Source organism: Erinaceus europaeus, chromosome 4, assembly GCF_950295315.1.
Source record: "Erinaceus europaeus chromosome 4, mEriEur2.1, whole genome shotgun sequence".
In the NCBI taxonomy this organism is placed as follows: domain Eukaryota; kingdom Metazoa; phylum Chordata; class Mammalia; order Eulipotyphla; family Erinaceidae; genus Erinaceus; species Erinaceus europaeus.
In genome coordinates, this window is record NC_080165.1 from 38,012,737 (window position 1) to 38,038,129 (window position 25,393).

The window sequence follows — 25,393 nt, forward strand, 5'->3', positions numbered from 1 at the left end:
ATTACTTTGAGCAGGAGAGATAGCATAATGCATATGCAAACAGACTCTCATGCCTGAGACTCCAAGGTCCCAGGTTTAATCCCCCGTACCACTGTATGCCAGAACTGAGCAGTGCTTGGGTGAAAAAACAAAAGTCAATTAATTTAATTTAATAAATAAAATTTAATTTAATAAATAAAAATCATTGTCTTAATAAAGACCACTGGTGATGCCCCCCCACCCTACCTCACTCCTTACCACTAGATAGCTACATTTCAGTGTCTGCTTCATTTGTAATGTATGTCATGGGAGGGGTTTACTTTTTTTTTTTTCAGCTATACCTGAATTTCACAAAAAGCTGTCTTTGCTGGCATTCTGGACCAAATGCTGCAGCCCAGTTGGTGTCTACCACAGCTCTGCTGACAGAATGATTAAGCAGCTAGAAGCCAGTTTTTCCAGAACTGTCAACAAAGAATATCCAGGACTTGCAGAGCCAGGTACAGAACTACAGAAAGTAGGAAAGTACGCCTGTCCTTCTGTGTGCCGTGAGTGATCATGAACACCTCCAGTAATTCCCCTAACATTTAATCCTTAAAAAAAAAAAAATTTTTTTTTTTTTTTGCTTACTCCCCAAAGAGCACATAACATCCTCAGATCTATGAAATGAAAGGCACTGAGCATGTTTTAACTAAGAATATTAGCAGTGAGGCTGGGAGGTGGCACACCCAGTTGAGTATACATGTTGCCATGTGCAAGGACACCAGTTCAAGCCCCCAGTCCCCACCTGCAGCAATGAAGCAGTGCTACAGGTATCTCTCTCTCTCTCCCCCCTCTGTCTGTCTGTCTGTCTCTCTTTCTCTTGCTCTCTGTATCTCCTTCCCCTACCCATTTCTCTTTGTCCTAACAAGTAAAAGAAAGGAAATAAAAGGGGAATGGCCACCAGGAGTGGTTGATTTGTCATGCACTCACTGAGCCCTCAGTGATAACCCAGGGGAATATCAGCAATGATATTTTAAAACATTGCAAAGAAATGCTATATAGGGGCCAGGAAAAACTGCATAATTGTTATGCAAAGTCATTTATGTCTGAGGCACCAGAGATCCCAGGTTCAATTCCCAGCACCACCCATAAGCCAGAGCTGAGCAGTGCTCTGGTGTAAAATAAAATAAAATAAAATAAAATAAAGTATAGTGGGGGTCAGGCGGTAGCACAGTGGGTTAAGTGCACATGGCATGACAAGGACTGGCATAAGAATCCCAATTCCAGCCCCCCCTCGGCTCCCCACCTGTAGGGAGATCAGTTCACAAGCGGTGAAGCAAGTCTGCAGGTGTCTATCTTTCTCTCCCCCTTCCTGTCTCCTCCTCCTCTCGCCATTTCTCTGTCCTATCCAACAACAACGAGAGCAGTGACAACAATAATAGTAACAACAACAACGATAAACAACAAGGGCAACAAAAGGGAAAAAAGCCTCCAGGAGCAGTGAATTCTTAGTGCAGGGACTAAGCCCCAGCAATAACCCTGGAGGCAAAAAAAAAGAAAAGAAAAAAAACTAATAAAAAATAAATAATAAAGTATAGTATAATATTAAAATACTATATAGATGTTTTGGTTGTTTTGTTTATGCTAAAATATCACCAATAGGGAGATTTCAATATGAAATTTATATGTTACATAATTCTATTAAATAAAGTTCAAGAACAAGTAAATGTGGTTTATTTACATTGGAGTCAGATTATTAGTCAACAGAAGGGATAAGTGAGTAACTATAGATTGGAAAAGACACAAGAAATTTTATAATTTCTATCTAAAAGGCACTGACACAGGTGTGTAAATCTGCAACAAAAAAAATCATCTAGGTGTACATTGAAGATTTATTCACTCAACATACTTCATTCTGTTGTATATCACAGTGAAATGAATGAATGTGGGAGTAGATAGCATAATGGTTAGGCTCCAAAGTCCCAGGTTCAATCCCCCACACCACCATAAGCCAGAGCTGAATAGTGCTCTGGTAAAAAAAAAAAAAAAAAGAAAAAAAATGGAAGAAAAGCTGAATGAATGAGTGAATGAATAGTAATTTCTTAAAAGATAATTCATAATTTCCTCTCCCAAATAGTGTTTCGAACTCTAGTGTCCCAAATTCTGGATCGGACTGAGCCTCTGCTTTCCACCAGCCTTTCCTCAGAAATCATCACTGTTTTCCAGTATTACAATTATTTTACCAGCCACTGTGTGAATGACCTAGAGAGTTACCTGAACCAGCTAGCCAAACAAGGTAGGAAATACTCATTTGTCATACTCTGTGGTGCTTCAATTTAGAATTATTGCTGGGCTTTCTTTGTTTCTTTTCTTTTCTTTTTTATTTATGAAAAGGAAACACTGACAAGATCATGGGATATGAAGGGTACAACTCCACACAATTACCACCACCATAACTCCACATCCCATTCCCTCCCTTGATAGCTTTCCTATTCTTTATCCCTCTGGGAGTATGGACCCAAGGTTATTTTGGAATGCAGAAGGTAGAAGGTCTAGCTTCTGTAATTGCTTCCCGGCTGAACATGGGCGTTGACAGGTCGATCCATACTCCCAGCCTGTCTCTCTCTTTCCCTAGTGGGTTGGGGTTCTAGGGAATCGGAGCTCCAGGACACATTGGTGAGGTTGTCTGTCCAGGGAAGTCTGGTTGGCACCTTGCTAGCATCTGGGACCTGGTGGCTGAAAAGAGAGGTAACATATACAGCCAAACAAATTGTTGGCTAATCATGAACCTAAAGGCTGGAATACTGCAGATGAAGAGTTGTGTGTGGGAGGGGGGGAGGTCTCCATTTTGTAGATAGCTAGTAGGCATATTTAAATAAAATATATTCCAAAGGGCCTGTGGCTATACTAGTTTTTTATTTGTTTGTTTGTTTGTTTTCCCTGAGCCTGAAATCTGATATGCAAGTGGATACAAGTTATTGTCTGGGGAGATGATATCATGGCTGGAAAAAGGACCAGAGAGCTGTCAGGGAAAAGAGTAGCTCCCAAATATGGAAAAGGTGTATAAATATTGTTGACTGTAAACCCCATCAATCTGATGTGATCTGGGACCCATAGTCATCTTAGGAGCCTATGTGACCTCTGCATCCCTGTAGATCCGAGCTCACATTCTGTGGTCATAAGCAGGAACATTCCATGCTGCCCCAATATCAGGACCTATCTTCCTCAGGTGTAGCATAGAGTATGTTGTGCAGCCTCCCTTCAGAGGATGGAACATTCTCTATCATTGTTGATCCAAGTTGAGGGCAAGGTCCTATGGGGGCCCACAAAGGGGTCTGTTTTGTTGTTCCTGATATTGCTGGGCTTTCTAATCATAACTTTGGTGAGATGATCTTTATTTTCCCCTAGTTGACCACTGACTGGAATGAAATTTGGCTTCTGGAGAATCCAGGAGATATCTCACTCAGTAGAACACTTCTCATGTGTGAGGTCCTGAGTTCATGTCCCAATATCACTGGGACATGAGAGGAACACTGGGAGATATGCAGTGGTAGATAAGAGTGGGAGAATGGTGCTGTGGTGTCTATTCTCTCTCTCTCATCTCTCTCTTTCTCAAAAATGAATAATAAAAAAGGGTGGGGGAGACAGCATAGTGGTTATACAAACAGACTTTCATGCCTGAAGCTCCGTGGTCCCAGGTTCAATCCCCCACATCACCATAAGCCAGAGCTGAACTCTGGTTTAAAGAAAAAGAAGGAGGAGGGGGAGGGAGAGTCCTTTCTCACTAAAGATGCAAACTTTATCATATATTAATTGTCAATTATCTTTGGGTTTGTAATTATGTGTCTTGTTTCACATATACTTGAGTCGTGTGTGTGTGTGTGTGTGGTGTGTGTGTGTGTGTGTGTGTGTGTGTGTGTGTGTGTGTGTGTGTGTGTGTGTGTGTGTGTGTATCAGAAACTCTTATATGTATAGTTTCACCACTCCTGGGTCAATTTTCTCGTTCTTTTCACATAAGAGAGAAGATGAGACACACTACCGCACTAGTTTCCCCCAGTATTATGTATGCTATTCCTCAGTCCTTTATCTCCATGTTTTATGTACACGTTACTTTACTATTTGCAACTGAACTGTCTGCTTCTCATTCTAGTTTCCATGGTTCAAACTCTGCAGTCACTAAGAGATGAAAAATTACTACAAGCCATGAGTGACCTTGCACCCAGCAGCCTCCCAGCCCCACGGGAAGTTCTCAGGACCCTGGCTTTGCTGTTAACTGGGGATGACAGTGATGTCAGTGAGTCTGTGACACTTTATTTGGCTGCGGCCTCCAGAAACAAGAACTTCAGGGAAAAGGTAGGCCAAAGGTCACATCAAGTCATAAACTTACTTAACTTGCTATCACTTACTACTAGTACTTTGCTGTCTTGTTCTTTTATGAGTAATTTATTTTTGCTTGATTATCACACCTACTCTATAAAACAAGCTATAGAGATAAATTCTAAATATGTGCCTGGTAAGTCCAGCCCTGAAAGGAATCTATATTTATGATTTAATGTCTATCCCTTCCCATGTATATTCTAACATATAATTTATTCATATAATTTATAGTTTTATTCTTAAACTAGATCACATCGGTTTTTTTCCTGTTTTGTTATCTTTTATTTCAAACAATTTAAAAAGTAACACTATCATCCACTAGATTTACCTTACCCTGGTTCCCAATCTGCATTCTCTCCCCTCTGGTAACTTCAGCTTTGTTGTCAATGTCCATTGGCTTATTTTTATCTTGTTTTGTTTCCTTATATGTATATATACTTAGGTGAACTAATTCAATATTTTCTTTCTCCGCTTGACTTATTTTTGCTTCATGTAATTCCCTCAAGTTCCTTCCATTTTGCTGCAAATGTTGATTTTTTTCATATTTTGGGTAGTATAAAAGTACAATAGAAAAAAGTATATCTGAATAGTACTACACACACACACACAATCTTCTGTATCTAGTCATCTATCAATGAGTGCTTAGATTATTTCCATTTTATTAACTATTGCAAAAAAAAGTGTTGCTGTAAACCTTGGGGTAGACATAAGTCTTTAAGGTAATGATTTCTTTGTAATTTAACTTAAATTTAATTTAATTATTTATATTATGTGTATTTATTCATCTGTTCTCAATCTTATTTTGATAGGATCATAACAGAAGAGTTCAACAAATCCTAATCTGTACTATTTGTGGGTTTTATTATTATCATCATTTTTAATTTATTTTGGATAGAGAGAAAAATTGAGAGAAAAGAAGATAGAGAGGGGACAGGAGAAGCTTCACTATTTCACCACTTGGGAAGCTTCCTTTTTGCAGGTGAGGACCAGGGACTTGAACCCAGGTCCTTGTGCACTGTAATGTATGTGCTTAACCAAGTGAACCACTACCTGGCTCGCCACATGGGTTTTACTGAAAAAGCGAGTTTTTCAGTGGATAGAATATAGGACTTATTGAATGCATGAGCCCTTAGGCTCAAGCCCTGGTACTACATATGCCAGAGTGGTGGCCTGATCTCCCTCTTTATCTTGTACAGTTAAGTAATGAAAGATACAATCAGTAGATAGTCTCCTATTTCTTTCCCAGTCACCAGTGGAGAGAAAACAGGTAATTGTTGAGTTGGGCTACTCTTAGTAATACATCCAGAATTCTTAACAATAGCAGCTAGACAAGATAGTACCTGTTTGCACAGGAACAGTGTATTTGGACAAAGAGACAGTCATTTTAATAAATATGAATTTTAATGCACTTTGAGGCCAGGGGGTTACTACTGTATTTGTTTTTTTTTTTTTTTTTTTTTGCTTTAAAGGTAGGAGTAAATGTGTTTCTTTATGTTATAATTTATCACAGGAAAAAATTATATATGTACCTCTAAAACTACAGATGAATCCAAATGTCTTTGGGATGTCTCTTCTCTTCTAGGCCTTGCTCTATTACTGTGAAGTACTAACAAAGACAAATCTCCAGCTCCAAAAAGCAGCTTGCCTGGCCTTGAAAAGTCTTGAGGTAAAGCTTCAACACCTGCATACACCCCACCTACTTAACCACCCAACTACTTCCAGCACTGAGCAAACCTAAGCCAAGTACACAGAGCAATTTTCCTCCTATATGTGGAAGACCCTTCCCTAGGAACTATCAGTAGTTTTATTCAGCAACCCACCTATCATAATCATGCCAGAAGGAGTGTTAGTAAGAGAGCAAAAATGTAAATAAAGAAGGAAATTGCTGAGAATTCCCAGTCCACACCAACACAGGTAACATCAGACACAGCCCTGCATTCGTCCTGTTGAACTAGCTCCCCAGCCACACCACATTTTTTCTATTATGACTCCGGAAATAACCTTAAAAGATAAAGTCTTTACATCAAGTAGTTCTCCAACTGCAGGTGCCCCATCTGGCCCATCAAGCTAAATAACCCTTAGTCTTTCCAGGCTACTTACTCTAATTTGCCTCGTCTGGCACCAACACTACCACTATCACTCCAGAAATCTAGTTTTCTTTCTTTCAAGAAAAATGTCATAACTTCTCACACCATTAGGTCCTCAGAACCTCAGCAAGGCATCTTTCTTTTGTAGCAAGCAGGCTCCATTTCTACTACATGCCCTAAATACTGGTTTTGTTAGAGATGCTGTGCTGGGCCCTCTTTACAGCATTTTCTCCCTGGACAAAAGTTTACTCCTGTTGCCTTACACTATCATCTATATGCTAACAATCCCCAATATTTCTGTGATCTCAGGTCGGGGGGGGGGACTCTTAACATGGTTTGGGCCAGTAACAAGGTACTTACTTCTCTTGCCTACAGTTTATTTCCTTCTCCATACCTACAGATCACACACACAACACACATACACACATCACTCACACACACACACTCTCTCTCTCTCTCTCTCTGCTAATACCTCTCAATTATAGCTTCTTCCATGAAGACTTCACTGAGGAGTTCAGTTTACATTTCCAAGTTGTGTTCTACCCAGTCACCCCATTGTATTTTATAGCATGGTAACAATTACTTTACTTCTTTAACTATCTGTCTTTTCAGGATAAACTCTTCAGGGCTAGACTGTTGCTGAATCTCTCATGCCTTGTGAACTTCTCATTGAGTGCTCAATGAATGTAAAAATAAGCATAGAGAATTCCCATTCTTTTCCCTTTTTTTTCATCACTCCTATCACCAAAGGCCACTCTTGACCTATTTCATATTCCCCTCTATTTTACAAGTGAAATATTAGGAATTCTTAACCTAAAGCTCTTCAGAAAGCAGTGAAATATAATGGAGAGAACTAGACAAGGATTCTATTCTGGAAAAGTAGCTAGTAATTTCATTTCTAGATCTAGAGTTCTGTATAAGATGAGGAATACAAGTGATCACCAGAAATCCTGCAAGTACAAATCCTGACTCCTGGACCAGCAAGATAGTTCACCTGCTTTACCACACACTTGACGCACATTCTAACCATGCTTCCACCACACTGTGGGGAGTTTGGGGGCCCTACATCATTGTGTGTGTGTGTGTGTGTGTGTGTGTGTCTGTGTCTGTGTGTCTGTGTGTGTCTGTGTGTGTGTGTGTGTGTCTGTCTGTCTGTCTGTCTGTATGAATGTATGTATGTGTATATGTGTGTCTGTGTTTCTATCAGAAAAAGATTTAGAGCAGTGAAACCCCACCACTGACGAATTAAAAAAAAAAATTCCTGTGTTCCAAGTGTCACCCAGGTACATGTACAGCTCGGAGTGACCCTACTCTCAACTGAATTGGGGTAGCCTGAATAATATAGTTTAGAAGTCCTTAGCATATATAAAGTTTTAGGTATAATGTAGTTTCAGATATAAGTGTAAAATGTTATTTTAACTATTTTCTCCCTGCAGGCTACTGAAAGCATTAAAATGTTGGTGACTTTGTGTCAGTCTGACACTGAAGAAATCAGAAATGTGGCCTCAGAAACTCTGCTGTCTCTTGGTGAGTTATTTTCCCCTTTATATGATTGCTTAATTCTGACATTCTCAAAGGAAATGCTTAAAAAAAATTTTTTCATGTGCCTTGTGTTAGCAGTTTTTTCCCTCAAGCAATCAGCTTTTATATATATATATAGCAACATCTGAGAACCTCTGAGTCAATGTCATGAATCCCCTAAGACTCTGATACACACATGCTGTTGTGATTTTTTTTTCCTCCAGGGTTATCACTAAGATTTGGTGCCTACACTACAAATCCACTGCTCCTAGAGCTATTGTTTCCCTTTTGTTGCCCTTGTTGATTATCCTTGCTGTTGTTATTGCTGTCGTTGTTGGATAGGACAGAAAGAAATCAAGAGAGGGAGAGAGAAAGACAGAAACCTGCAGACTTGCTTCACCGCCTGTGAAGTGACCCCCCTACAGGTGGAGAGGCAGGGGCTCGAACTTGGATCCTTAACACCAGTCCTTGCACTTCATGCCATGTGTGCTTAACCCACTGTGCCACCACCCAGCCCCTGTGATTATTTTTTAAGAAATTTTAATTATTTATTAATGAGAAAGGCAGAAGGAGAGGGGCCAAGTGCTAGCACACCTGGTTGAGTGCACATGTAACAGTGCACAAGGACCCAGGTTCAAGCCTCCAACCCCCATCTACCGGGGGAAAGCTTCATGAGTGGTGAAGTAGTGCTGCAGGTGTCTCTCTGCCTCGCTCCCTCTGTCTCCCCTTCCCTCTCAACTTTCGGCTGTGTTTATGCAATAAGTAAATAAAGTTAATGAAAAAAAATTAAAAGAAAGACAGGAGGGGAGAGAGAGAAAGAACCAGACATTTCTCTGATACATGTGCTGCTGAGGATGGAACTCATGACCTCATGCTTGAAAGTCCAATGTTTTGTCTATTGTGCCACCTCCTGGATCATGTGATTTTTTTTAACATATTCAGATAACACTGGTTTACAACACTGAATATGTTTCAGGACTACAGGTCCACCTTGTGCCCATCACTAAAGAACCAACAGTCTTCCACATACTGGTGTGACTGAATTAATATATTGAAAATGGTATTTTCAAAGGCAACTCAATAACAGATATCCTGTGGTGAAGGACCAATCTTCATCACAAAACATTCAAGAGACTTAGAGCATCAGTTATTCATCAACCAGTATGGAATTATTTCCGGAAACAGGCAGTAGCTCAGCAAGTTAAGCGCACATGGCACTAAGCATAAGGACCGGTTTAAGTAACCCCTTTCCAGCCCATGGCTCCCCACCTTCAGGGGGGGTTACTTTGCAAGCGGTGAAGCAGGTCTGAAGTGTCTGTCTTCCCCTCCTCTCTCAATTTCTCTCTGCCTTATCCAATAACAACAACAGTAACAACAAGGCCAAAAATAATGGAAAAAATGGCCTCCAGGAGCAGTGGATTCATAGTGCAGCACCAGGCCCCCATGATAACCCTGGAGACAAAAAAAAAAATTATTGGGAGTCAGGCGGTAGCGCAGTGGGTTAAGCGCAGGTGTTGCAAAGCACAAGGGCCAGTGTAAGGATCCCGGTTCGAGTCCCTGGCTCCCCACTTGCAGGGGAGTTGCTTCACAGGCGGTGAAGCAGGCCTTTCTCTCCCCCTCTCTGTCTTCCCCTCCTCTCTCTATTTCTCTCTGTCCTATCCAACAACAATAATAACTACAACAATAAAACAACAAGGGCAACAAAAGGGAATAAATAAATAAGAAGTAGATATTGTGGTGGTCTGAGAGGTGGCGCAGTGGCTAAGGCACTGGACTCTCAAGCATGAGGTCCTGAGTTCGGTCCCTGGCAGCACATGTGCCAGAGTGATATCTGGTTCTTTCTCTCTCTCTTCTATCTTTCTCATTAATGAATAAATAAAATATTTAACAAAAAAAAAAGTAGATATTGTGGTCTAGGAGGTAGCACAGTGGCTGAGGCACTGAACTCACAAGCATGAGGTCCTGAGTTCAATCCCCAGCAGCACATGTACCAGAGTGATGTCTGGTTCTTTCTCTCTCTCTCTCTCTCCTCCTATCTTTCTCATTGATAAATAAAATATTTTTTAAAAAAGTAGATATTTTCCTCAACTGAAAAGGACTTTGCAGTGAACTCTTCTATAAGCAAAAGTATCTCTAATTTTTAGAGATACTTGTTGGATTTTTTTTTTTTTTGCCTCCAGGGTTATTGTTGGGGCTCAGTGCCTGCTCCTAGAGGCTGTTTTTTCCCTTTTGTTGCCCTTGTTGTTTATCGTTGTCATTGTTATTGTTATTATTGCTGTCATCATTTTTGGATAGGACAGAGAGAAATGGAGAGAGGAGGGGAAGGCAGAGAGGAGGAGAGAAAGAGACCTGCAGACCTGCTTCACTGCTTGTGAAGCAACCCCCCTGCAGATGGGGAGCTCAGGGCTCGAACCAGGATCCTTGTGCCAGTCCTTGCTCTTTACCGGCTGCACTACCACCTATGCTTTACCTGCTGCACTACTGCCTGACTCCCCACAATATCTACTTTTATAACTAAGGTACTCCTAAAAAAATTTAATTTTCCCTTACCCCCCCCTAAAAAATTCAGACTTTGGGTTTATTGAAAATTTTCAGTTTCCAGAAGCTACAGTATGGAATTCATGATCTTGTTTTTTATTTTATTTTTGTCAGAACAATGCTCAGTTCTTGTTTATAATGGTGCTGGGGATTGAACTTAGAACTTCAGAGCCTCAGGTTTGAAAGTCTTTTTTGCATAGCCATTATGCTGTCTTTCTAGCCCTAGAATCATAATTACATTGCTTTTCTGAAATTGATAACAGCACATCTCCAATATTTCCTGAATCATTTTTTACTTCTGTTTTTCTTCATCAAGAATTCCTGATTAAGCATAACTGGTTATGACCATCTATGCCTCATTTATATTAATGTATATAAGCCTGCTTCTTGTTACTACTATCTGTACTTCATTTCTTATTTTTTAATTTTTTATAATAAGGAAAATGGAAAGTGATATTCAAATAATTGGCAAATGCATATTGACTACTCAGGATGATACTGAGCCAACTTGTTGTCTGGTTTACACTATTATTACATGTTTAAATGGTAGAGAGTAACTGAGTTGAAGTTTAAAACCTAAAATTTGACTTTTATGAAAGATTGTTTACATATGCCAATACATGGCATATAAAAGTAAACATTATGAAAAAATTCAATGCTATAGGGTCAAGAACCAGCTATATTGAAATTACCAATGCGTTTAAAATATTAATATGGGGGAGTCAGGCTGTAGCGCATAGGGTTAAGCGCACGTGGCGCAAAGCTCAAGGACTGGTGTAAGGGAGCCCCTGGCCCCCCACCTGCCGGGAAGGAGTCGCTTCACAGGCAGTGAAGCAGGTCTGCAGGTGTCTCTCTCTCCCCCTCTCTGTCTTCCCCTCCTCTCTCCATTTCTCTCTGTCCTGTCTAACGACGACATCAATAACAATAATAACTACAAAAACAAAAAAACAATGGCAACAAAAGGGAAAATAAATATTTAAATATGTATTAATATGGTTTCTTAGCAATAAGTCTATTATGTGAAATTACTGATATCAAATGGTAATTAGGATGCTACTGTTTCAAATACAGGCAGTCTTTTGGTTTCTGTCAGTAGCTCAAAAATTCTTGATCATTCTTAACATTACCTAGAAACAACAATATTAAGAATAACTGATGGTGACTTTTCTTAAAGTTAATATTAGCAAAATATAACAATTCAGAGTATAAATTTATCATTCTGAGTGATAAATCAAAAAGTTCAGATTAGCATTTGTTTTTAATGTTTTTATATCTAGGAGAAGATGGGCGGTTGGCATATGAACAGTTGGACAAATTTCCACGAGACTGTGTTAAAGTTGGAAGTCGCCATGGAACTGAAGTTGCCACGGCTTTTTAATTACAAGTGAACTCTGCCTACTAGCTGTCTTAATAAATGGCCCTTTTAAATAAGATGGTGCTGTGATTTAGCTGGAATGTTTTTAAAACTTGAATATTTCTGTTTAGGTTGTTTGAAAATGTCAGCATGTAATAGAAAGAATTCAATATCCAGTTTCACAGTTCCCATCCAATTTCTCCTTTGGCCAATAGAACAGGGCTATGGATTAATTCAGTAGATTACATCACTGATTGTGTCTGACAATACATAGAGAAAAAAAACATTAAAAGATGTATGGAATTTTTAAAAAGCTATCTTTGTACTTTTTTGGAATTTCTTCTATAAGCTTGATATAGTCATGTGATGTTCTTTGATAAATATCAAATGCCTTGCAGTTTTTCTTTGTTGTGTTCTCAGGGTTGAGTGGTCCCCTTAGCTATCTAATTTTATCTAAAATGTAAACCCCCCAAAAAGAAAATAAAAATTCTTCAAATAAAAGTTTGCTTGTTGAATCTAGTGCAATTGTAAATTGTAAGACTGAGGTCATTGTTTTTCTTTGCCCAAACCTCTAAGTGTTTCTTTTGTTCTGGTTTGGTTTTTCCTCCATCCTGGCAATGCCAAGAGCATGTTTCCATTATAGTGAAAGATCACAGATAACTAAAAGCTACCTTATTAAGATATATCCATTTCCATTTTTAAAAACAGACTCAGGGTTAGGGAGATAGTATAATGGTTATGCAAAAAGTCCCCAGGTTCAATCCCCAGCACCACCATAAGCCGCTTGTGCTGAGCAGCACTCTGATAAAAATAATATATATATATATTAAATTTTTAAAAAATTTAAAACACACTCAATGATTAGACTTTCAAAAAATCCATTTTTATAATGCCTTTATAATAGATGCATTTTGTTGCTAAGGTAAATCAAAACCAAAAGTCATGCATGGATTGAGAAAGCTGTGGTGCTTTTAAAGATACAAGAACCTGGAAGTTGGAAGAATCCTAACAGAAGAGCAATAGTACTACTCAAAGTAGTCTTTGCTTCTATCAAAATTACTGTAAAGTTAAGAAGAAGAATGAATGACCTGAGGAATAGTTCCTGCCCCATAGAAATCACTTACTACTGGCCAAATATCAATAGTTAAATCCACAATTGCAGTTATTACTATGATGTAACTGTATGATGGTAACAAGTACACAAAAAATTACAAAACCATTCAGTAGTTTTTATTAAATGTTTTCTTCCTCTTAAGAATATATAAGATGGGATATGCCAAGATGTCAAAATAATATATGTCTATAATTTAAACTGTGTCATATCAATTGTACTCTGGAAGTGTTTATATAAAATATAATTTAGATATCATTTTAAATATTTACACTTTAGAAAAACTTTTATTTCATTTTAAAGTAAAAAAAAATGTTTGCCAGCATCCCTGGCAAATAGTTCTCTGAACTGTGAAGTTATCGTGTACTTGTATATTTGTATATTTATAAATATTATATAAATACATATATCCTTCTCTTAAAAGGTGTATTGTACAGTCTATACAGTTTTTATGTATATTCTATAGTTCCCATTAAATGGTTGGAATGATTCTTTTTATAGAAGGTCAAATCACAATAATTATAGTTTTTGTTTGGCTTGTGTCTTTTTTATTTTTTGAATAATGCATGAGTAATCCCATATCTTTTGTATTCACTCTGTATTTTATTTTTGGTTGAAGGGGTGCTTTCAGTTTTGTGGCATTTGTATTCATCACTCTTTGAATCACATAAGTCAAAATAAAAATTATTTTTAATTACTAATCTCATGCACAGTTTTTTCACAACCTCTAATTGGTATTTACTACGTGTTACATTTCATTCTAATGTATTCCTACTCTTATCTTGAAATTTCTTTGTCTATAACTGAAGATAATGACATTTACATGTGAGATCTGTGGTGATGCTAAATGTATTATAAGAAATTGTGACTCTGACTTCCTGGAGAGTAAAAAGAAGTCTGCATTCATTTGTATGTGTTCTCAAACTACCACCAATGCCATCACAACAGAATGCCGAAGATTCAGTTCTGAAAGTAAATATTACTAAGTGACTCACTAAATATGAGTGTTTGTGAAACTGTTGTTCTAAAGGGATGGAGCTACCTGACATGAATAAATTGGGTTAAAAACACTACGTTGTTCACACTCTGTTATGCATATGAGTTACTTTATAGAAGTAGTAAATATGTTACAACTGTTTGTGTAGGAGCAAAAACAGAAACTCACTCAGGCACCTTACTTCTTCTTCCCTACCTCCACTCCTTTTCTGCCTTCCACCCCCACCCCTACCCCAAACTCCTTTCTTGTCTCTTGCCTTCAAAACATCAAGAAGGAGAGGCAGGTGGTGGCACATCCACATGAGTAAACAAGGATCCAGATTCGAGCCCCTGGTCCCCACCTGCCAGGGGAGAAGCTTCATGAGCAGCGAAGCAGGTCTGCAGGTATCTCTCTGTCTCTCTCCGTATCTCCCCTTCCCTCTCAATTTCTCTCAGTCTAATTAATTAATTAAAATGAACTTTGACTCCTACTATATACCACACATGTGCACATAAACACACATAAGCAGAAGGAAGAATCTAAAATCCATTACATGCTATTTTAGTAGGAAATGCATAACAAAGTACCACATCATCCAAAAAACCGTTTAGCCTGAGATCCACTCTTTTTCCTTAAAGCCTCCATCCTATTTGTCCTAAAACTGTTCCTTCCTTTTTTTTTTCCACTAAAAAACAGATTAAAGAGGATCCACAAAATAGTTCACCTGGTTAATATACCTACTTTGCGATGTATGTCACCCATGTTACAGCCTAGCCCCCACCACACTGGAGGGAGATTTGGTGCTATGTTTCCTGCTCTTTTTCTTGGTCTCTTTTTCTCCCCCATTTTTCCCCTTTATTGGGGGGACCAATGGTTTGTAGTCGACAGTACAATAGTCTCTTTCTGAACAAGTCAGTCTGGAGCCATGAAACTCCAGTGAAAACAATAAAAAATCAAAATAAAAAAGGAAAGAGAAAAAGAGAGAAAGGTAGTACCATATTAAAGGCTTTGATTTTTCCACTGCAGTAGGGGCTGGATCTAAACCTGGATTCTCATGCATTGCAAAGTAAGCACCCCCACACTCCACTCACCCTGAACTATTTTGCCAGATCTTCTGCGTAAAAAAAAAAAAAAAAAAATTAAGGAGCCAGGCAGTAATGCACCAGATTAAGCATACACATTACAGTGCACAAGGACCCAAGTTCAAGCCCCTTGTCCCCACCTGCAAGGGGAAAGCTTCATAAGCTTGATAAAGCAGGGCTGCAGGTGTCTGTCTCTCTCTTTCCCTATCTCCCTCATTCCTCGCAATTTCTCTCTGTCACTATCCAATAATAAATAAATGAAAGTAAAACACTATTGTTCAATAAACAGGCACCCAAATGTAAGAATAGAACAGATGAAATTAGGGGTTTTAGAGTGGAAAGAAGATAGTCTATTTTAGGTATGTTCATAAGGACCCATGATTTTAGTAATTTTTGCTTGAGCCTGATAGTTAACATGAAGGTGGGGTAAAAATATTGTCTGGGAAGATGGTGTGAGAGTCGAAAATAGGGCTTGAAAGCTAGACTAGGGGGGGCCATGGCTAAGCACACATGTTACAGTGTGAAAATACCCAGGTTTGAGCCCCTGACCCCCACCTGGCTGCAGAAAGCTTTGTGAGTGATGAAGCAGTGTTGTAGGTGTCTCTCTCTTCCTCTCTATCACCCCCTTCTCTCTTGGTTTCTGGATATCTCTATCCAATAAATAAGTAAAGATAATACAAAATTTAATAAAAAAAAAATAGAAAGCTGGATTAGGACAGCATAGCTCCCAAACATGAGGAAAGTATACAAATACCATTAACTATTTACCCCATTGATTTGACCTAGGGTCCATAGATATTCATATTTAGCACAGCAGCCTGTGTAACCTCTGAGTTCCTGTCAGTCTGAGCTCACAGTCCATCCATGGTCACAGCTAAGAACATTCCAGTTTGTTTTCGTTTCAAGACCAGTCTTCCTTGAGTAGCAGGGTAAACTGACCTAGCCTCCCTTCAGAGAGTGGGATAGTCCTTTCCACTGCTACTCTATAGTGAGGGCAAGGTCCTGGAGAGGCCTACAAGAGGGCTTATGATGGGGGCCAAGTGGTGGTGCACCTGGTTGAGTGCACATGCTACAATGCACAAGGACCCAGATTTGAGCTCCTAGTCCTCTCCTGCAGGGGAAAGGCTTTGCAAGTAGTAAAGCTGTGCTGCAGGTGTCTGTCTCTCTTCCCCTATACCTCCCCTTTCCCTCTTGATTTCTGTCTCTATCCAATAAAGAGCATTAAAAAAAAGTTTAAAGAGGACTTATGATGATGCTTCTGATAGAAGTGACCAGTGATTGTGGAGAGAGGGATCTGTTAAAGGGGCCTGTATATCTATGAGGGGATCCAAAGATTCCCTGACTAGAGCCCTGGATGATGGAATGGCCTGACACTGACCAAAAATGCCATCACTAAAGTGAGACAGTCGCTTGCCCTTATCCAGACTTTGCAGTGCTTTCTCCATCTGACAGGTTTAGACTTTCTCCCAGTTGTTAAATCGTCATGTTGTTATATCAAAACTGGTACTGGGTTTATGGGATCTAGCCCCAAGTTAGAGAGTGAATAGACCTAGGGCTTAATGAATCTAAGTTAACCTTAAATTTTACTGCATTTTACTTATTTGATGATTATAATAAAGATCATTATAGGGGACAATAATTGTCCTTTAGTTGATACATATATTTTTACCAATATATCTCCTGGCCAATTGTATAGGCTGCTTCTTTTTTTATATATATTTATTTTTATTTATTTATTCCCTTTTGTTGCCCTTGTTTTATTGTTGTAGTTATTATTGTTGTCATTGTTGTTGGATAGGACAGAGAGAAATGGAGAGGGGAGGGGGAAGACAGAGAGAGGGAGAGAAAGATAGACACCTGCAGACCTGTTTCACCGCTTGTGAAGCGACACCCCTGCAGGTGGGGAGCCAGGGCTTGAACCAGGATCCTTATGCGGGTACTTGTGCTTAGCGCCACCTGCGCTTAACCCGCTGCGCTACAGCCCAACTCCCTAGACTGCTTCTAAAGATTGTCAAGAGGGTGACGTTAATGCTGTTGCTGTCAGAAGAGATTATGGGATATCTCTTACCTTCTTTTGTGTAGCTAATTGAGTAGGTGAAGTGATTGAGGGGAGTGAAGTAGGGGGTAGGAGAGGAGGGTGTCTAGGTCTAAGTAGTAAATATTTGATTAGATACTTTATGTGTCTTCTCTGGGCATTTATACTTGCTGACTGAGATTATTAAGTTTAAGTCTAAACAGACTACTGAGCACTTTTACTCTGAGATAAAAGTTTCCAATGGAGAGGATGGGGCATGGAACTATGGTGGTGGGAACTGTATGGGAATTATATCCCTGTTGTCTTACAATCTTCTTAATCATTATTAAATCACTAATAAAAACTATATATACAATCATGGAGGTGGTGAACTAGCATAACTGTTATGCAAAATAACTAGTACCTGGGGCTCTGAGGTGGAAGGTTCAATCCCCAATACTACCTTAAGCCAGATCTGAGCAATGTTTTGGTAAGGTTAAAAAAAAGAAAAGTGCATATATATGAAGAGAGTTTCACATGAGATAGAGAAGCCAGAATACTAATCTAGCACATGCAACACTAGGGGTCAAACAGGGAACACTTTAGGCATGCAAGCTTGATACTCTTACCAGTTGAACTATTTCCCTGTCTATAAGAAGTTCTCTTTTGATTACTTCTGTTTTCTCAACAAAATTGGGTAAATACAGCAGATCTATGATACAGAGGCAAAACTTTGATCATGTAACAAGTAAACAGAATAGATATAATATTTTAAAAGATCAAGGGAAATAATTCCTGTCCCTATTGGAATAGTCAAAGTAAAACAGGTAAGTTCATAGTATGTTCTTCCTAAATAGATATGCAATAATAGCAGTGAACTTAGTCTGTGCTTGGAGAAACTAGTCTAGTCTAAGATTAACTTCTGTGTATCAGCAAAGTGAAAATAAACATAATTTAATCAATATCATAGAAAGCCCTCAATGCCAGACTGAAGAATTTAAGCATACATCACTACCCCTTGGTTTGTGTATAGCATTCTATGTGGTTGCTAAGCTATGCATTTCAGAATTCTTGACTGTTAACTCCATTCACTGCTAATGGTATAACTGAAGCACTATTAGCCTTTGTACACAATGGCTAAGAACCCTGTGAAGTTTTGTACTTGGCTTTATAAGTATTTTGAGAGACTATGGCAGCGCCTTCAGAGATTCTATAGATTAACTATTAAGTACTTTACTTTGAAGGAAAAAAAGGAATTTCATCTCTCCCTAGCTGAGAGTATTTTTCACAAAGAAAAAATTGTAGTACTTGGTCATATTCTACGGGACCGATCTTTAATGAACGACAAGAGAGCTCAAGCTGCCTACAAAATAGGACTGTTGTCCTTCACAGGTACTGATCTACCAGCTCTTCTAAAATAGACATTTCAAAATCATTTTGGTTTTCATACTTCTGGTCTTAAAATTCTATTTCTGTTTTCTCCTCAAGGACCTGGTTTTTTTGTTGTTGTTGTTATTTGTTTGTTTTAATGTGTTCATGGGGGTGGGCACAGGAGAACAGAAAATAGCTCGCTAGATAAGACACATGTTTTGCCATGTTCATCACAGGTTCAAACCCTAGCACTAAATGAGAAACCCATAGCACTGGGAGGAGGTCCAGCCCTAGTATCCCTCTGAAAGAAAAAGAACAAAGGAGTTGATCTAAGGGTGGTGAATTACCCATGAATAAAGCCCTTTCTTCTTCTAGCATTTGCCCTTCTTCCGTAGCCAGTCAACAGCGTCAGGTTGAGCCTGATGTAAAGTTTCGAGACCTCCTTTGAATCTGGAGAGGTGGCAGTCGTTGACTATGTGGGTCATAGTCTGTCTGTAGCCGCAGGGGCAGTTCGGGTCATCTCTGGCTCCCCAGCGATGGAACATAGCGGCGCACCGGCCATGACCTGTTCGATACCGATTGAGGAGGGCCCAATCATAACGTGCTAGGTCAAAGCCGGGTTGACGCTTGCAGGTGTCTGTGATGAGGTGTTTGTTCTTTACCTCAGCTGACTGCCAACTCTGTTTCCAAGAGTCTGGAACAGAGAAGTTCAGTGTAGGTGTAGGGGACCAGATAAAGCCCTAGTTCCAGAAAATAATAATAATAATATCAAATTTAAAGCGTTTATTTTGAAGAAGTGAGGAAATGTACTAAAACATCTATAGTTTCTCATACTCAAAGGTACCTCAAAAAAAAAAAAAACTATCATTGGGACTTGTACTGGCAGTGGGAGTGCTGTGCAGATATCTGCCACAGGGAGGTAAGAAACTGTACCCGTGTTTGTACCTCAGGAGAAAACTACACCCAAACTGTACCTCAACAAAGCTGTCCTGTAAAGAAGTCATGATGTTCCCCCAATAAAGTGATTCTTAAAAAGATAAAAGAAACTATCATATTAAAAGAGGAGAAAAGAAGGAAAGAAAGAAAGGAAAGAAGGAAGAGGAGGGGAGAGATGAGAGAGAAAAATAGTTTACCAGATGACAGACCCACAAAAAGTGTTTATCAAGTGGCCTGGGAGGTGGTTCCATGACTAATGCTGAACTTAAAAAGATGAGGTCCTGGGCTGAGGAGTATAAAGGTTATGCAAAAAAGATTTTCATGCCTGAAGCTCCAAAGTTCTAAGTTCAATTCCCAGTACCACCATAAACCAGAGTTAAGAAGATATGCTTTGGTGAAATAAATAAATAAACAAAAGTTTGAAGTCCTCAGCATTGCATATTTCCGAATGATGTTTTAGTTCTCTTTCTCTCATGTTAACAAGTGTGTATCATTTGGGGCCCAGTAGTGGTGCACCTGGTTGAATGCCCATGTTACAATGCTCAAGGATGCAGGTTCAAGCCCCTGGTTCCCACCAGCAAGGCGAAAGTTTCATAAACTGGTGAAGTAGGTCTTCAGGTGTCTCTCTACCTCTCTCCTTCACTATCTCCCCATTCCTCTCCATTTCTGGCTCTCTCTAGCCAATAAATAAATAAAGGTAATATCAAAGATAAGTAAATAAAATAAATGTGTAACATTTTACTGGGACTGGGGCTAGTGTACAGTTGTTGACACATGGGTACAACTTCTCACTATGATAGGTGTCTGCAAAACATTCTCACCTCCATCCTTTCCCACCATCATATATCAGGTCCCCAAACACCAGCCCTCTCTCTGCTCTCACTCCCCACAGTCCTTTGCTTTGGTGCAATACACTAAACCCAGTCTAAGTTTTACTTTGTGCTTTCTCTATGTGTCCTTTTTTTTTAAATTCACCTATGAAAGAGGTCATCTGGTATTCATCCTTCTCTTTTTGGCTTATCTCACTTCACATGAGTCCTTCAAGTTCCATCCAATATAAGGTGAAAGAGATGACTTTGTCATTTTTAACAGCTGAGTACTATTACATTATGTAGATATACCATAACTTTCTTAGCCACTCACCTGCAGTTGAACACCTGGGTTGCTCAGCTCCCACCATATTGAAGGAAACATCAGTACAGTTCTTTCTTCTCTCTCCTTCTCTGTATCTTTAAAAAAAAAAAAAAAAAAAAGCTTTCAGGAGTCAGGCAAGTGCAGGTGGTGCTAAGCGCATGGACCAACTAAGGATCCCAATTTGAGCCCACAACTCCCCACCTGCAGGGGAGTCACTTCACAGGTGGTGAAGCAGGTCTGCAAGTGTCTGTCTTTCTCTCCCCCCTCTGTCTTCCCCTCCTCTCTCCATTTCTGTCTGTCCTATCCAACAACAAGGACATCAGTAACAACAACAATAATTACAACAATAATAAAAAACAAGGGCAACAAAAAGGAAAATAAATAAATATTAAAAAAAAATGTTTTCAGGCCATGTGGTGGCACACCTGATTAAGTGCAAACATTACAGTGCACAAGGACCCAGGTTCAAGCCCCTGGTCCCCACCTGCAGGGGGAAAGCTTCACAAGTGGTGAAGCAAGGGCTGCAGGTGTGTCTCTGTCTCTCCCTATTTCTCTCTGTATACAATAATAAGTAAATAAAGATTAAGAAATATTTTTAAGTTTCTCCAGTAAGTTGCTAAGTATGTTTCCACTTTTATTAATTAAAAATGTATAAAACCCCAGTCCCCAACTGCAGGGGGGAAGTTTCACGAGCAGTGAAGCAGGTCTGCAGTTTTCTCTCTATCTCCCCTTTCTCAATTTCTCTCTATCCTAATAAAAGAGAGAAAAAAGAATAATTTTAATATATAGTAAAATTTCTGTAAGTTCTCACTATCACAAAAATATCAAAGAGTCTATACTGAGTAATTATAAATATAACACCAACCTAAAGGTATGATTCCAGCACAGGGTAAAATCATTATTTTGTCTTATATGTATGACTTACACAGAGAACATCTTAGAAAAACAAACAAGAGCATAACTCTTTTCTTGTGGCTCTGAATATTTTATCTTATAAAAAAGTGGATAAGAAATTGCCCCATTAAATGAGCATCTGTCATTTTCTCTAGTGCCAAAGATTTCATTAAGGAGAACTTAATACTCTTAAAATCCCTACCAGGCAAGTCAATAGGTGCATTAGTAAAGAGTATCTATATACTTGGCTAAATGAGTAAGTAATAGTCCATTTAATCAAACACTACTCAAGTCCTAACTTAACTCCACTTTTTAAAAAGATGTATTTACTTATTAATGAAAAGGAGTGAATGAGAGAGAGAGAGAGAGAGAGAGAGAGAGAGAGAGAAACCAGAGCACCTCTCTGTCATATGCAATTCTGGAGATTGAACTCGGGGGCCTCATTGGAGAGTCCAATGCTTTATCTTTTACACAACCTCTCCAGCCACTCAACTTTTTCCTCTAATAACTTTCAGAACATGTCCTGAAATTTTATCAATAGTACTCAGCAACACATCTAGTTAGAAGCTCTGGCTGGTAGCTAAAAGTTTCATAAATCATTACTTATTACTTATATGTAGTCTGATAGACTAAATCCTTTTTTTAAAAAAAAAATCCCAGAAAGACGACATTTTGTTTCCAAGGGCCGACAGTTACTAAGTTACAGAATGATTGGGTCCCACTGGTATTGAGCAAGAGCAAATGCTGGAAAATCAGAATGCCTTTGGGAACAAAAGATAAATAGTAACTACTACACTAAGTAGGCTCAGGTTCTTATATACAAGGACTAAAGACAGAGTCAGCTCACGGGAGCAGGCGGTGGCTTACCAGGTTAAGCGCACATAGTACAAAGCGTTAAGGATCCGCGCAAGGATCCAGGTTGGAGCCCCCTACGCTCAACCCAAGGATCAAGGTTGGAGCCCCCCACTCTCCAGCTGCAGAATAGTTGCTTCACAAGCGGTGAAGCAGGTCTGCAGGTGTCTTTCTCTCTTCCTATCTCCCCTCCCCTCTCAGTTTCTCTTTCCTATCCAAAAAGTAGAAAAACTGGCCACAAGAGCTGAAAAACATGGCACAGAGCCCCAGCGATAATCCTGGAGGCAAAAAAATAAAATAATAATAAAGAAAGTCAGCTCACCAGGTAGGGTGTCTCTCTTCATGCACATAGTTCAGGTTGGAATCCTGGCACCGACATATAAGTATGGCGGAGTGGCGGGGGGAAGGGAGGCAGCCCTGCTCTGTCTTTCTCTTTATGGCTCTATCTAAATGAATACAAAACAAAATAGTTCAAGAGCAGTACAGTGTGTGTGTGTGTGTGTGTGCAAGACCTCACCAAAAATAAAATAACAGAGAATCAGAAATAAGATAGGGCAGATGAAATAACTCATTTGAATAGTGTGCTGTTCTGTCATGTGTGCAACCCAATTTTGAGCCTGCTTCCCACTAAGATGAAGGAAACTTCAGTGCTATTCTCTTTCTCTCTGTGTCTCTTTGTTTCCCTCCCTCCCTCCCTCTCTGTCCCTATCAGAAAAAAATTAAAAAATAAATAGGAGGCCAGGTGGTAGCACAGTGGGTTAAGTGCACATGGCGCGAAACCCAAGGACTTGGGTAAGGTTCCCGGTTCAAGCCCCTGGATCCCCACCTGCAGGGAGGTCGCTTCACAAGCGGTAAAGCAGGTCAGCAGGTATCTATCTTTCCCCCTCTCTGTCTTCCCCTCCTCTCTCGGTTTCTCTCTGTTCTATCCAACAACAATGATATCAATAACAACAATAATAATAACCACAACAATGATAAAGCAAGAAGGGCAACAAAGGGGGAGGGGAGCCTCCAGAAGCAGTGGATTCGTGGTGCAGGCACTAAGCTCCAGTAATAACCCTGGAGTAAAAAAAAAAAAAAAAAAAAAGTTAAATAAATAAATAAATAAATAAAAATAATATCATGAGGGTTATATTCCAGGGTTACTCACCTTGAAATAGTCCAAGGTGCCTGATTAAAGGAACAAGGAGGACTGTTTAGTAGGTAGGATCCTTCCAGTGCTTTTCACATTAACCCTTGCTAGTCAACACACTGTCTCATCTTTATAGCAGCACATGAGATTGGGGAAGACAGGAAATTTCAGTGTATCCAAAGTGTCTCTTATATAGCAACACGAATATATGACCACATGAACACTCAAATGTCACTAGCTACTTGATAAAGCAAATGGAAGTGCCAATGCTGCTTTTTTTTACAGGAGGCCCAACCGCTGCGAAATTTGCTGCGGACTACATGAAAGAAGTCGCTCAGTTACTGCAAGATGAGAAGCTGAAACCAAAAATCCAGATCCTGCTGCTCCAGAGTGTAGCATGTTGGTGTTATTTAAACCCTGCCAGCCAGAAAAAAGCCGTGAAACTACAGTTTATTCCTGTTCTCATTGAGCTCCTTGATTTCAAACGTGAGTCCACCAAACGTGAAAGAAGCCTCAGCCTCCTGGTTAAATTTTGGATTTGCTATACACTCTCCGTCATCGTATGCAATAATGAACTCTGCACAAAGGAGCTTAAAGAACACTATACTTTAAAATATCATTTGCAAGTATTGGCTGCGGAAAATTGGTCTGAATGGCCTGAGAATTTTGCAGAGGTTCTATATTTTCTGGCTGGTTTTCACAGGTATTAATTTCTCTAACTATCTGATACAGTTGTCTATACCACCGTGTTACACAAGCAAAGTGGAAATAAATAGTACATGCCTATGTGTTAAGTCTTCAGTGTTTTCTTCAGGTAGTTGAAAAAAATTATAAAATTTCATAATTAATTGCAATAATCTAACTTCTGAAAAGCACCACTGCTTAAAAATATTTCACAAAAATCTCTATCCTATTAAACAAAAAAATAAATGGAGATAGGGGTAGATAGCATAATGCTTATATAAAGAGACTCTCATGTCTGAGGCTCCTAAGTTCCAGGCTCAATCTCCTGCACCACCATAAACCAGAGCTTATCAGTACTCTAGTAAAAACAAAAATAAGGAGAGAGAGAGAGAGAGAGAGAGAGCCACTGGGATCAGTAGATTCATTGTCACCAAGCCCCAGTGATAATCCTGGTGGCAAGAAAGAAAGGAGGAGAGAAAGAAAAGAAAGATTGTAAAATGAGAACTTGTAGAAGCTGCATTTATCTAAATAACTTGTTTGTCTGATTGACTGAGACATAGATTGAAAGAAAAAGGGGGATACAAAGCAAGAGAGAAATGAACACTGCCTCAGCCCCCAACTGCAGGGGGAAAGCTTCATAAGTGGTGAAGCAGGGCTGCAGGTGTCTCTCTCTCTCTTTCTTTCCCCCTATCTCCTCTTCCTCCTCTCAATTTCTGTTTCTATCCAATAATAAAAATAGATAAATAGATTTATTTTTTGCCTCCAGAATTATTGCCGGGGCTCAGCACCTGCGCTACATATCCACTGCTCCTGGATGCCATTTATTCCCTTTTTTTTTTTTTTTTTTTGCCTCCAGTGTTATCGCTTGGGCTCAGTGCCAGCACCACGCATCCGCTGCTCCTGGAAGCTATTCTTTCCCATTTTTCTTACCCTTATGGTGGTTGTTATTGTTATTGTTATAGCTGTTGTTGTTGGATAGGACAGAGAGAAATCGAGAGAGGAGGGGAAGACAGATGGAGATAGATAGATACCTGCAGACCTGCTTTGCCATCTGTGAAGTGACCCCCTGCAGGTGGGAAGCTGGGGGCTCAAACCATGATCTTTACGCCACTCCTTGCTAAAGGAGCACTCCTTTGTGCTATGTGTGTTTAGCCACTGCACTACCGCCCAGTCCCCAGATAAATATTTTTTTTTAAAAAAGAACACTGCCTCACCACTCATGAAGCTTCTCCCCTACGAGTGGGAACTGGAGGCTTGAACCTAGGTCCTTGCACATGGTAACACCTGCACTCAAGTAGATCAGCTATTGGCTTACCACATCTATGTAACACTTGGAAACAATGATGCATTTGAAGATTACTGGGTGACATTA

The 25,393-nt window shown here is 39.5% G+C and overlaps 2 protein-coding genes across 3 annotated transcripts in view; both read left to right on the plus strand.

Moving 5' to 3' along the window:
- Window positions 1-14,014, plus strand: part of RIPOR2 (RHO family interacting cell polarization regulator 2) — a 275,401-nt gene extending 261,387 nt beyond the window's left edge. For both annotated transcript variants that reach the window (XM_060189283.1, XM_060189282.1), the window contains 6 exons: window positions 315-476; window positions 2,096-2,254; window positions 4,109-4,311; window positions 5,918-6,001; window positions 7,859-7,949; window positions 11,759-14,014. In XM_060189283.1, coding sequence (XP_060045266.1) covers window positions 315-476; window positions 2,096-2,254; window positions 4,109-4,311; window positions 5,918-6,001; window positions 7,859-7,949; window positions 11,759-11,859 — 800 coding nt within the window. In that variant the 3' untranslated portion in view covers window positions 11,860-14,014. The remainder of the gene's footprint in view (window positions 1-314; window positions 477-2,095; window positions 2,255-4,108; window positions 4,312-5,917; window positions 6,002-7,858; window positions 7,950-11,758) is intronic.
- A 4,076-nt stretch (window positions 14,015-18,090) lies between these two features.
- ARMH2 (armadillo like helical domain containing 2) lies at window positions 18,091-24,123 on the plus strand. The gene is made up of 2 exons (XM_060189284.1): window positions 18,091-18,410; window positions 23,623-24,123. The coding sequence occupies exons 1-2, from the start codon at window positions 18,152-18,154 to the stop codon at window positions 24,045-24,047; spliced, it is 684 nt and encodes a 227-aa protein (XP_060045267.1). The 5' UTR covers window positions 18,091-18,151; the 3' UTR covers window positions 24,048-24,123.
- The last annotated feature ends 1,270 nt before the right edge of the window (window positions 24,124-25,393 follow it).